General features: G+C 42.9%; 1 protein-coding gene across 2 annotated transcripts in view; it reads right to left on the bottom strand.

Moving 5' to 3' along the window:
• LOC137615789 (uncharacterized) overlaps positions 1-14,530 on the bottom strand; it is a 60,615-nt gene that overhangs the window by 18,544 nt on the left and 27,541 nt on the right. For both annotated transcript variants that reach the window (XM_068345486.1, XM_068345485.1), the window contains exons 2-3: positions 11,458-11,577; positions 11,151-11,278 (exon numbers count right to left, since the gene is read on the bottom strand). In XM_068345486.1, coding sequence (XP_068201587.1) covers positions 11,151-11,278; positions 11,458-11,547 — 218 coding nt within the window. In that variant the 5' untranslated portion in view covers positions 11,548-11,577. The remainder of the gene's footprint in view (positions 1-11,150; positions 11,279-11,457; positions 11,578-14,530) is intronic.

The raw sequence follows: 14,530 nt of genomic DNA on the forward strand, positions 1-14,530 counted from the left end.
GTCTGAATATACATGTTGAATAAATAGGTAAATATGGTGTCACTACTTCGCGGATTTTCACCTATCGCGGCCGCGACTGGAACCTATCTACCGCGATAAACGAGGGTTCACTGTAATAGGTCTACTCTTAGAGGAAGACTTCTTGGAAAGTCTACCAGCCATCGAAGTACCTCGGTGAACCATTCTCTCGCGGGCCAGAGGGGAGCAACTAACGTCAACCTTGTCCCTTCGTGAGAGGCGAATTTCTGCAGTACCTTGTTGACAATCTTGAATGGTGGGAATGCGTATAGGTCTAAGTGAGACCAATCTAGGAGAAAGGCATCTATATGTATTGCTGCTGAGTCTGGGACTGGAGAGCAATAGATTGGAAGCCTCTTGGTCATCGAGGTTGCAAAGAGGTCTATGGTGGGTTGACCCCAAGTCGCCCAAAGCCTCTTAACCACATCCTTGTGGAGGGTCCATTCGGTAGGAATTACCTGACCTCTCCGACTGAGGCAATCTGCTAGAACGTTCAAGTCGCCCTGGATAAACCTCGTTACCAGGGAGATGCCTCGATCTCTTGACCAGATGAGCAGGTCCCTTGCGATCTCGTACAGTGTCAGGGAGTGGGTGCCTCCTTGTTTGGAAATGTACGCCAAGGCTGTGGTGTTGTCCGAGTTGATCTCCACCACTTTGTCTCGAAGGAGACTCTCGAAGCTCATCAAGGCCAGGTGAACTGCCAAAAGCTCCTTGCCGTTGATGTGCATGCTCCTCTGACTTGAGGTCCACAGACCTGAGCATTCCCGACCGTCCAGTGTCGCACCCCCACCCAAATCCGATGCGTCTGAGAATAGAACGTGGTTTGGTTTCTGAACTGCTAGAGGAAGTCCCTCTCGTAGACTGATATTGTCTTTCCACCAATTCAGGCAAGCCTTTACTGTTTCGGAAATCGGGATCGAGACCGCCTCTAGCATCTTGTCCTTTTTCCAGTGAAAAGCTAGATGGAATTGTAGAGGTCGGAGGTGTAGCCTTCCTAGCGAGACAAACTGCTCCAGGGATGATAGAGTTCCTACTAGACTCATCCAATTCCTGACTGAGCAACGTTCTCTCTTCAACATACTTTGGATTACGAGCAGGGCTTGATCTATTCGGGGGGCAGACGGAAAAGCCCGAAAAACTGGACTGCGAATCTCCATCCCTAAATACAGTATAGTTTGGGATGGGATCAGCTGTGACTTTTCCATGTTGACCAGAAGTCCCAATTCCTTGGTCAGATCCAATGTCCAATTGAGATCCTTCAGACAGCGATGACTGGACGAGGCTCTGAGAAGCCAGTCGTCCAAATAAAGGGAGGCTCGGATACCCGATAAATGGAGGAATTTTGCCACATTCCTCATAAGCCTCGTAAACACGAGAGGAGCAGGACTTAGGCCAAAGCACAGGGCCCGAAACTGGTACGCCACATTGTCGAACACAAATCTCAGAAAAGGTTGGGAATCTGAGTGAATGGGGATGTGGAAGTAAGCGTCTCTTAGGTCGAGAGAGACCATCCAGTCTCCCTTTCTGACCGCTGCTAAGACTGACTTCGTGGTCTCCATGGTGAACTTTGTCTTTGTGACAAAGACGTTCAGAGCACTGACGTCTAGCACCGGTCTCCAACCTCCTGTCTTCTTCGGTACTAGGAAGAGACGGTTGTAAAACCCCGGTGATTGAAGGTCCGAGACTTTGACCACCGCTCCCTTCTCTAGCAAAAGAGACACTTCTAGTTTCAGGGCTTGTCTCTTTGCTTCCTCTCGGTACCTGGGAGAGAGATCGATGGGGGAAGTCGCTAGAGGAGGTTTGCGTACAAATGGGATTTTGTACCCCTCTCTGAGCAACCTCACAGACTGTTGATCTGCGCCTCTCTTCTCCCAGGCTCGCCAGAAGTTCTTGAGTCTGGCACCTACTGCTGTCTGAAGCTGCGGGCAGTCAGACTCTGCCACGCGAGGACTTGGCTCCTTTCCTCTTTCCTCTCTTTCCTTCGGCACGAGTACTTCCCCTGCTGGGGGCTCTGCCATAAAAGGGCGGAATAAACCTGGACGCTGGAGTGTCTATCCTAGGTCTAGCAGAAAAGGCAGACGAAGGGGTCCCTTTGCGAGCTGAGGACGCAACCAAGTCATGGGTGTCCTTCTGCACTAGAGACAACGCTATGTCCTTAACCAAAAGTTCAGGAAACAAGAACTTAGACAAAGGGGCAAAGAGTAGCTCAGATCGTTGACAGGGCGTCACTCCTGCTGACAGAAAAGAGCACAGAGACTCTCGTTTCTTTAGGACTCCTGAAGTAAACGAGGAGGAGAGCTCATTGGATCCATCGCGGATGGCCTTATCCATGCAGGACATAATGAGTAAGGAGACATCTCTATCGGCCTATGAGATTTTCCTACTCAAGGCTCCCAAACACCAGTAAAGGAAGTTGAAAACTTCAAACGCCCTAAAAATGCCTTTAAGTAGATGGTCAAGGTCTGAAGATGACCAACTAATCTTCGAGCGTCTCATGGCTAGGCGGCGGGGAGAGTCTACAAGACTTGAGAAGTTGCCCTGGGCAGAGGCAGGAACTCCCAAGCCGAGAACTTCTCCCGTGGCATACCAGACGCTCGATCTAGACGAGAGTTTAGATGGGGGGAAGGCAAAGGCCGTCTTCCCTAAACTCCTCTTGGTTTCCAACCAATCGCCTAACAGCTGTAAAGCTCTCTTGGATGAGCGAGAGAGAACGAGTTTTGTAAAGGCTGGCATGTCAGCAGGTACGCCTAAAACAAACTCAGACGGCGGCGAACGAGGAGCCACAGAGACAAAGTGTTCAGGAAACAACTCTTTAAAAATGAGCATGACTTTTTTAAAGTCCATAGATGGCGGAACTGCTCTAGGCTCATCAATATCTGAAGGATGATCCTCAGGCTGAGGGTCAGCAACGTCCTCATCCGAAAGTTCCTCATCTGACAACTGATGAGAAACAAGCAAAGGGGTTGGCAATGCTTGGCACGCAACGTCCACCCGCACTGGTGCATAAGTGGCGGACCAGGACGCAGCGTCCTGAGACTGCTTGACAGTCTGAGAACTGTCAACAACAACAGGTGCGTGAGGACGCACAGCGTCCACCCGAGACTGCTTAGACCGTCTGGGTTGTGCAGTCAAAACAACTCTAGGTTGCGGAAGTTGACGCACAGCGTCAAAACAAGCCAACTCCGATGGTTGGCGAACGTCCTGAACGTCACCAGGCGCATCAGCGAGTTGCCTAACGTCCAAATGCGGCTGAAAATCCACACGAGACCGCATCGAGTGTGGTACTACCCCAACCGTTTGACGTGAGATGGCTACACCAACGTCAACAGGACGCACAACAGAACGCTTGGGTGGCTGAAGGCCAGGATCTCGATGAGATAAACGGCTAGGCTCAACGGAAACCTTATCGGCATTGTAGTCTTCCATAAGGGACGCAAGCTTAGACTGCATGTCCTGCAGTATAACCCATTTAGGGTCCACGGGAATGGGTGCGGTAACAGACGGGGTTAACGTCTGAGACGGCACAACTTTGCCTTGCTTAGGCGGCGAGCAGTCATCCGATGACTGCAACGGGTCCGAACTGTCCCAATGACTACATCCAGGACGTTGGACCTGTCCTGAAGGGACCGACTTCCGTTTAAGAGGCCTAGAAACCTTGCTCCACGGTTTCTTGCGTGAAAAGCCTTCGGAAGACGAGGTAAAAATGGGCTCTCTCGTCTTATGGTAGGGGCGATCTTGGTGAGATACGCCTGATACCATAGAGGGAACGTCTGTTCGCTGATCAAGGCCTCTCGAACCCATAAGTCGTACGACATTACTTCTCCCCTGGGCTTGGGAGCTTGCAAGAGGTCCCGGACTAGGTGAACGACAGGCACGAACAGACGAACCCTCGGTCGCAACACTGTTCACAACACTTTGCGCACTAATCACTTTCCCACTTTCCGCCGTGGCACTATGGTACTTAAGTTCCTTCACGTCAGCCATGAGTTGATTACGGTCACTTGCTAACGCTTCAACTTTCTCCCCCAAGGCATGAATAGCACGTAACATGTCTTGCATAGACGGTTCCTGAGTGCTAGAAGGGGGGTTAGGAACAACCACTACAGGGGAAGGATTAGGTTCAGGGGCATGTGGAGAGGAAAAATCTACGGACCTAGATGAACTTCTCCTTACCCTATCTCTCTCTAGTCTACGTGCATATTTATCGTATTCGAGCCAATCGAATTCCGAAAGGCCCACGCATTCCTCACACCGATATCCCAATTGACAGGTTTTACCCCGACAATTGGAACAAACAGTATGTGGGTCGAGAGAAGCCTTTGGAAGACGCCTACTACAGTCCCTAGCATTACACTTTCGAAATCTAGGTACTTGAGAAGGGTCAGCCATTTTGAATTAGTCAAAGAAAATTCCAAAAACAATCCAAGTCATCAACAAATAATCCGAATCAATAAAGAGTCAAGAGTTTATGTTGAGGAAAAACACCTGCACTGCGAAAGCTCAAACCAAAATAAAGTACTTCACCAAATAAGATGAGAAAACTCCAGGTTCTACAGCGAGTATGAATACGTCTTGTCGTCAACGTCGACAGAGAAGAATTGAAGGTTTTGTTTACATACAAGAGTGGTATCTGGCCGACAGTTGGCGCTGGTGGGCACACCCGCAACCTTCATAGCGATCGCTCGCGAGTTTTTTGAGTGTGTTTTCTGTCGAGCCGCAGAGTTGCAGCTATTATATATTCACCGGGTAAGTTAAATATTTAAAAAGATGCGATTGGAAAGATATGTCTGAGGCCTTTGTTCTGCAGTGGACCAGTAATGGCTGATGATGATAAACATGATCATCATCATCATTATTTTATATTATATTATATTATATTATATTATATTATATTATATATATATATATATATATATATATATATATATATATATATATATATATATATATATATATATATACACACACATATACCAAGGCACTTCCTCCAATTTTAGGGAGTAGCCGACATCAGAACAAAAAAGGGGACGTCTCTCACTCTCTCTCTCTCTCTCTCTCTCTCTCTCTCTCTCTCTCTCTCTCTATAAATATACATATATATATATATATATATATATATATATATATATATATATATATATATATATATATATATATATACACAGTATATATATATACATATATATAAATGTGACATGAAGTAAGAATACATACAAAACCTACAAGATTGTTTAGTAGAATGTGGCATAAAAAGGCAAAACCTGATGAATGGGAGCTAGGAGTGAAAAAAAAAGAGACCTTAGTGATTGCAATAATTACAGAGGCATCACACTTTCATAAGTTTTCATGAAAATTTATTGTATGTTTAATCTAAAGACACTAGAGAGAGAGGGTGATGAAAAGCTGAGAGACGAACAAGCAGAATTTAGAAAATATAGAAGTTATATTGACCTAATGTTTATTAGCATTGTGTAGATTATAGAAATCCACCTTTGATGGCATTTGTGGACTATGAAAAAGCCTTTAATAGTGTGCACCATTCAATTTTGTGTTCAGTCCTGATTCTTATGGAGTTCCTCTTAAATATGTAAATTTGATTAAGCCTTCATGAGCATAGCAAGTGCAAAGCTAATGTTAGTGGTGTTCTATCATATGAATTTCCCGAAAAAAGTGGAGTACTCACAGGGAATGTGTTGTCACCTATGTTGTTTATCCTCCTCATGGATTTTGTTATGTGTAGCACAGTTGGGGATGGTGGAGGATTGGACTGGATTGGTAAGGAGAAATTAGCTGACCAGAGTATGCTGATGATGCTGTTCTTATTAGCAGAACACCACAGGATTTGCAATGCTCAGAATGCATGAAATATTGCAGGAGGTTGGGCTCAAGATAAATAAAATAAATACAGAGATGATAAAAACAGAATATGCAATGGAAGATGAAATATTATTGGAAAAAAGGATTAAAGGGGAATATCATTTAAATATTTAGGAAATATGACCTCTAATACAGGGTTTTTAGAATTGGAGTTTAATGAGAATGAAAAAAGAAATCAGATAATGGCTAGGTTAAGTAAAATTTGGAAATCAAATCGCCTGAAATTACATATAAAAATCAGGCTATACATCACTTTAGTGAGATCTGCACATGTACTGATTTAATTACAAATTACTTATCCTGTGATAGAAACCAAGCAAAAACCATATTAGGCAGTACTAAGTGTTAATCATCTGAGCGTAGGCAATGGGCAGTAAGTTGTTAGGTTGGGTTAGGAGTTATCCCACACTAGTGCACCAAATATACATGAAATCCCGCTTTTCACTCCTGTCTCTGTTACCTAACACTCGTGAAGAGTGGGGGCTGACTGTACTAACACTAACTACCACTACCTTGTTTAAAGTTTAAACAGCCATTTCCAGCTTAAAGTCATATTCTTATCAGAAGTCAAAGGTTTGTATTACATGTAGGAACAAACACCTGTTGTTATTCAAATCTGTTGTTCATGATAAAACGGGTGCTTTTCATTATACTGTTTATAGCAGTATACATCACTATCGATACTTTCATCATTTTTTTTCATTTTCAACTTTTGAACTAGAAGCTGGTATAAAGAGGTAGAGGAGAAGAGGTTAGTTTATCACAATTTGGATTCTAAAAAGGAACTTGCATGATACACAAGATACATGATAAAATAATTTGTTATGCGTGAAAATTTGGGGCCGCACAATGTGTGAGATCACAAGTTATACGAATACAGATAAACAGTATATTGTAGTTTACTTTACAACTTTTTAGGCCCAACCATGAATATTTTTAACAAGCAAATAATTTAAATATGAAAAATACCATCTGCCCTCAGTAACCCCCAATACCGATTTACAGTACAAATAATATACTGTATTTATAAATCTGTGATGTACGGAGAGAGTAATAGATGAACAGCGATATGGCTAGGGATTACTGTACTTTAGCCTCTGAGTTGTGCAATGGTGAGTGCAGTATTGGGTGGTATGCAGCAAATATACCAGTCACAAGGAGGTGAAGGACCTTGTTGCTGATCACACGAACACAATGCAACAGCGTTGAGACTGGTCCTAGGGACCTAGAGTCAGCAGTCCTTCCTGGTCATACATGAGCATTGGAACTTAACAGAAAATGAACTAGTCATGTGGAAAATAAACAGGCGTCAGATTATCTAGTTCCCTACCATGAGAGCAGGTAGGAGCATAAACAATGATCTGGGAGTCACAAGGAGAAAAATCACGCGGTGACCAAACACACTAAGGCAGATCACAAGAAAACCAAAGATCATATAAGGGAATGCCTAGAAACTCACATAAGCAAGGATACTGATCATTAGTGTTAGGATCACTACTGGAAATTGCATTTTCAACAGTACCAAAAGCCAACCCAAAAAAGGGTGTCTCAGTGCAGGAGTTTACACTCATCCTTCACCGGTACTCGGTCTCTTACCAGACTGATCATATACACTGTCTATCAAGATGAAGGGCTTCACCTCTCTCCCTCTTTCTAAAGGCTCAACTAATAGCAAAATATCTCGTGACGCTCCGAGCGCTAAGTAAAAAAGAGAGAGAGAGAGAGAGAGAGAGAGAGAGAGAGAGAGAGAGAGAGAGAGTGAGAGAGAGAGAGAGAGAGAGAGAGAGAGAGAGAGAGAGAGAGAGAGAGAGAGAGAGAGAGAGAGAGAGAGAGAGAGAGAGAGAGAGAGAGAGAGAGAGAGAGAGAAATTTTTTTTTTTCTGGGGACCACATACACCTGAAGCAACACAACCCTTAAGATGTGCACCCCACCTCTACCTGGATGCACCTGAGATAAGAAGCATCTCTGGTGGTGAGGAGTTCAGTAAAATTTCCATCGTGCGGTTATCGTTATTCAACCACCAGGAAAGAAAGTCCTAAAATTGTTGCTCCACTGGAACAAGATGGGATGGGAGATTGCCGACTTCAGTAAGGTTTTCCAATGAGAAAGATCTCCCAGAAGATTGCCACCACTGAATTGTGAATCCTCGCTTAAACAGGAACGGGAGTGATAACTCTCTTGTTTACTAATGTGACCATCTGATCGAAGACAGGAGGGCATAATTACTCAGTAAACTAGTATAACTGAGGTAAAAAACCCCTAAGGGAAAAAGCCACTGACAACGAGTCAAGTATGAAAGACCTAACTGCCATTGGTGAGCCTGTCTCCAACTAAAATGTTACTGCTCTCTAGGCTAGGCCATCTGAAACTGACAAGCACCAACAAAAGCATAAAATACAATAATGCAAGGTAAATGCATACATAAAATAGAGCAAAAAGCATCGTAATGCTAAAATAATACTAGCCAACGTGAAACTTGTAAAATAAACTAAGTGAACACGAGAAATGAGGGCGGTCGGGTACATCAAGACGCCCAAAATAGCCGGACTCTAATTGCTCCGGCTCCCTCATCGTAAAAGCTAAATAACATTCCCCGTATGGATCCAAAACACCTACAGCTAAAGTAAACTGTAAAGGGAGGTTGGTACTCAACTTAGACGACGAAGAAGCCATCATACGAAGAAAAACTTCAAAAAAGCTGATAAAGAGTGCACAACGAAACAACAAGTGTAGGATATGCTGCGAACAAAGGAATGAGGCATTGGAGATGAATGGGGGTACTTTAGGGAGAGAGGATATGTAACAGCTCCTCACTTATCCTTCCCCCTAGTTGAATAGACTGGGTAAAGTCTATTGGGGGTGGAGATATCTATGGTTATCTTCGGATACGTCCCTGATTATACACGATATCTTCGGATAGTCGTTCTGAGGGTTAGAACCCCGTGATACCTGACAGTAATTCTCTTGTAATATCACTCGCAGAAATATTTTACAGGAAGAAGCTGCCGAAGGAAACTTCCACCAGGACGATATGGCTCGCGCCCAAAAATAGAATTTTCCTACGTCAAAATCCGTTTCAACCATTGTCATGTCTATCAATATCCTTAGGTACTTTATCCTCTGCCTGGACTTGACTTGAATTTTCCCAATTTACCATGATATCATGACAAAAAGAGAGTACTGCAGTCCTGAGGCAACTCCCTCTCAGAAGAGGCCAGGATCATCAAAATCATCAAGATGCCTCAAAAAACATAATGTACCCCGTTTGAATGGTCCCAAGCTGACACCAGATTGAACACTTGAGGAGCAGCGAGAGTTCGAAGCGCAGGGCTTTGAGCTAGTACACTACAGTACCCCCCACTAGGACAAAGCAGAGATACTCTCTGTAGGACTAATGGATGAGTATTTGAAAACATGGGTCCTTCAGGTCCACCAAAAGCATGAAGTCTTTCTTTTTGATGCTAGACTGCACAGTAGGCTACTTGCTGTCTCCATACTAAACGGAGTTTAAAAAAATAACCTGTTCAGGGGTGAGAGGTCACTAAGTGATCTCTTATGACTGATCTTCTGTTCCCCTATGTTCCGTAAAGAGACGAAACAATGTGTCTATAAACAATTGAACATAACTATTCTTTGAGAAAGAGGTGTCTGGCAACCAACTGGCTTAACTAAGGTTCTTATGATAGTCTACTAGCTTTTGTATTTACAATTACCTTAAAAAACACCATAATCTTATTGTGGGTGTTGTAGTTAGTAGCAAGAGGAACTGATCTATATAGTACGATAATTTTTGGTAGGCTTACACCAGGTCAAGTGTGTTGAGAAAATGTAATCAATATGTAATTGTACATTTAGCAGGAGAGAATGGTATACGATATGCCACCCTATAAAATCAAACCGTATAAAAGCTCATTATTTTGATAGACTATTTCAACCTTATTAACATAACCATGAATTTATTAAAGCCTCCTTTAAAATCAGGAACTGTATTTTAGTCCCTTACTCACTAGTACAAATCCCGAAGTGTTCATGTTACCAGTGACAGGCATAGGGGTTTCTTTTGCTTACCACATGCCATTATTAAAGTTTCAGTCACTTTTCCCGTTTGTTACAAATTCACATGGCTTTGTCACTAACTTTTGTAGTACCAACACAACTTCTTCTGCCATATGTTCTTTTAAATAATTTGGTACAAACCTCTCTTAAAACCTGATAAAGAAATATCTTTTGTATCCTTCAAATTCAAAGCCATACCTGTCTTCACGAAAGAATCTGCTTACAAAATTTTCACTCTGCGAAACGAGATGCAAAGATTTTTCCCGACTCACATTGCGAAAAATTTTTCATGTTAAGAAAAGAGATTTGCCAGCCAGGCCGAGAATAAAATAGTCACCCATTAAAAAGTTGAAGAAAATGGATTCACACAATAGAAAATGTCTCTCTATAGTAATGGTAACTATAATAGTACAGTACATATGGTAATGTATATTTTCCATATGTACAGTATTGTAGTGTATGTATTGTATTATTTTCCATTTATTATTGCATTAGGTTCTAATAAATAATTAACTTACAGGTATTAACAGTTAGTTCAAATGTATTTGGCTGTATAGCATTTCAATGTGGCTATACTGTAGCTTTATTATAAAATTTAATGCAGTGTTTTTGTAGGGTTTGGAACGAATTAGGCGATTTATATGCAAAATGTGACTCATAACACAAAATTTTCACAAAACGAAAGCCACTCCAGAACTAATTAATTTCATGTTGTGAGGCATTACTGTACTAAAGATTACCAGTTCTAAAACTAGGTCGGCGTAGAAGCTAGATCACACTGTATAACAACAAATATTATATGAAGTTCTTGGTATTAATTGGCTAATGCACTCACCTATCTGATCTACTGATATCACAGGGGAAGGGGAGATGGGAGAGAGAGAGGGGTAGTAATTTTTCATTACAGGTTGAGAAGCCGGTGGCTTTGGTGATTAAAGCATGACGATTACTAGGCAAGTGACATTCAAATAATATAGTAGACAATTTTTGGTCATGTCAATTACACATATGAATTTCATTTACTCTTATGCCTCTCTTTCTTCAGTAACCCAATTAGCAGGCTTTTGTGCAGCATTAACGTAATCACACTATCAATTTCAAGAACAAAGGTCCAAGTATTAAATAACTAAAAACAAATTACTATAAAAAACGTAAATGATGCTCCCAACTCAAACAAATTACGATTGATTAACACTCACCTTAAAATGAAGTGGGAAATACGATCCCTCTGTGAGCCATCAATGAGACATTCTGAATTCAGTGCAAGGTTTGGGTAATGTGTAAAGATTTTTCTCATTTGTTGTTCTTCATCTAACAGCTGATGGATCTGTTGCAAAATACATCAATCTCACTTTGAAGAACTATGACAACGTTTAATTAAAGCAAATATGTACAATATTACAGAGTGCTACCTTTATTAAAAAACTGCATGATGAAATCCTTTTGGAAAATTATAGCTAACCTCAATCAATGATTAATTACTGCTCATTCAAAACCAATGTTTACCTGGTAAAGGAAATGAAGCCTGATCTCAGCATCTTGATGCAATTTCTTTAAAGCTATGTTACCTTCAGGAGGTTTCATGTAAAATGTCATTTCAGATTACTCTACATGAATTACCATTACCTGAAAAAGAAAAATGATATTTTGATTATAAAATAAATTTTTGAATATACTTACCCGGTGAATATATAATAGCTGACGTCTCCGGCGGCTCGACAGAAAAACACAAAAACTCGCGAGCGATCGCTATGAAGGTTGCGGGTGTGCCCACCAGCGCCAACTATCGGCCAAATACCGCATATACATGTAAACAGCTCCAGTTCTTCTCATCCCGCTGCGTCTCTATCGGGGAGGAAGGGGGGGCCTTTAATTTATATATTCACTGGGTAAGTATATTCAAAAATTTATTTTATAATTAAAATATCATTTTTAAATATTTAACTTAGCTGGTGAATATATAATAGCTGATTCACACCCATGGTGGTGGGTAGAGACCAGTATTAATACAGTTTACAGCGTATATGCTTAGAGTTTTTGACAGTTATATCATAACAAAACCCAAATATATATAGGTACCTGGTAAGGAAGTTGACTTAGACGATTACTCTGCCTTGTTAGTCTGTCTTCCTCACGAAGCCCAGCCATCCTCTTAGGATGCTGAAAGACTCCCAGGAGCTGAAGTATCAAGGGCGGCAACCCATACAACAGGACCTCATCAAACCCCTAATCTGGGCGCTCTCAAGAAATGACATTTGACCACCCGCCAAATCAACCAGGATGCGAAAGGCTTCTTAGCCTTCCGTACAACCCAAAAAAGAGATTAAAAAAATTTCAAGAGACATTAAAAGGATATTGGAATTAAGGGAATGTAGTGGTAGAACCCTCACCCAATACTGCACTCGCTGCAACGAATGGACCCAGTGTGTAGCAGTCCTCATAAAGAGTCTGGACATCTTTTAAGTAAAATGACGCGAATACCGACTTGCTTCTCCAAAAGGTCGCGTCCATAATACTTTGCAGAGATCTATTTTGCTTAAAGGCCACGGAAGTTGCTATAGCTCTTACTTCGTGCGTCTTAACTTTAAGCAAGCATCGGTCTTTTTCATTCAAGTGAGAATGAGCCTCTCGGATTAAAAATCTGATAATATATGACAAAGCATTCTTTGACATAGGTAATGATGGTTTCTTAACTGAGCACCATAAGGCCTCAGATCCACCTCCTAAGGACTTAGTACGAGCTAAGTAGAACTTAAGAGCTCTAACTGGACACAGTACTCTTTCAAGTTCGTTGCCTACGATCTCTGACAGGCAAGGTATATCAAAAGACTTAGGCCAAGGACGGGAAGGCAGTTCATTTTTGGCTAGGAAACCAAGTTGAAGTGAACATGTGGCTTTCTCTGTGGAAAAGCCGATGTTCTTACTGAAGGCATGAATTTCACTGACCCTTTTAGCCGAAGCCAAACACACTAGGAAAAGCGTCTTGAGGGTGAGATCCTTCAGGGAGGCTGAATGTAATGGCTCAAACCTGTCTGACATCAGGAACCTTAGGACCACGTCTAAGTTCCATCCAGGAGTTGCCATACGACGTTCCTTAGAGGTCTCGAAAGACTTAAGGAGATCTTGGAGATCTTTATTGTTGGAAAGATCTAAGCCTCTATGTCTAAAGACCGAAGCCAACATGCTCCTGTAGCCCTTAATAGTGGGTGCTGAGAGGGAGCGAACATTTCTCAGATGTAAAAGAAAATCTGCGATTTGGGCTACAGAGGTACTGGAAGAGGACACAGATGCTGACTTGCACCAGTCTCGAAAGACTTCCCACTTCGACTGGTATACTCTGATGGTAGAAGCTCTCCTAGCTCTCGCAATTGCACTGGCTGCCTCCTTCAAAAAGCCTCGAGCTCTTGAGAGTCTTTCGATAGTCTGAAGGCAGTCAGACGAAGCGCGGGGAGGCTTTGATGAACATTCTTTACATGGGGCTGACGTAAGAGATCTACCCTTAGAAGAAGACTCCTTGGAATGTCTACCAGCCATTGAAGTACCTCGGTGAACCACTCTCTCGCGGGCCAGAGGGGAGCAACCAACGTCAACCTTGTCCCTTCGTGAGAGGCGAACTTCTGCAGTACCTTGTTGACTATCTTGAATGGTGGGAATGCATATAAGTCCAGGTGAGACCAGTCCAGTAGAAACGCGTCTATGTGGATTGCCTCTGGATCTGGGACTGGTGAGCAATAGATCGGTAACCTTTTGGTCAACGAGGTGGCAAAGAGGTCTATGGTGGGTTGACCCCAAGTCGCCCAAAGACTCTTGCACACGTCCTTGTGGAGGGTCCATTCCGTGGGTATCACCTGACCCCTCCGACTGAGACAGTCTGCCAAGACGTTCAAGTCCCCCTGGATGAATCTCGTCAACAGGGAGATGCCTCGATTTTTTGACCATATGAGAAGGTCCCTTGCGATCACGTACAGCGTGTGGGAGTGAGTGCCTCCTTGCTTGGAGATGTACGCCAAAGCTGTGGTGTTGTCTGAGTTGACCTCTACCACTTTGTTTCGAAGAATGCTTTCGAATTTCATCAAGGCCAAGTGGACTGCTAATAGCTCCTTGCCGTTGATGTGCATGCTCTTCTGAACTGAGGTCCACAGACCCGAGCATTCCCGACCGTCCAGGGTCGCACCCCAACCCAAATCCGACGCGTCTGAGAACAACACGTGGTTTGGGTTCTTGACTGCTAGGGACAGTCCCTCTCTCAGACTGATATTGCTGTCCCACCAGTTCAGGCATGCTTTTACTGGTTCGGAGACTGGGATTGATACCGTCTCTAAAGTCTTGCCCTTGTTCCAGTGAGAGGCTAAATGGAACTGGAGAGGCCGAAGGTGTAGTCTCCCTAGCGAGACAAACTGCTCCAGGGATGAGAGAGTCCCTACGAGACTCATCCAACTCCTGACTGAACAACGTTCTCTTTTCAGCATTAGTTGGACTTTGAGCAGGGCTTGTTCTACTCGGGTGGCAGACGGAAAAGCCCGAAAAACTGGACTGCGAATCTCCATCCCCAAATATAGAATAGTCTGGGATGGGATCA

This window comes from Palaemon carinicauda, chromosome 22 (assembly GCF_036898095.1).
Source record: "Palaemon carinicauda isolate YSFRI2023 chromosome 22, ASM3689809v2, whole genome shotgun sequence".
NCBI classification, from domain to species: domain Eukaryota; kingdom Metazoa; phylum Arthropoda; class Malacostraca; order Decapoda; family Palaemonidae; genus Palaemon; species Palaemon carinicauda.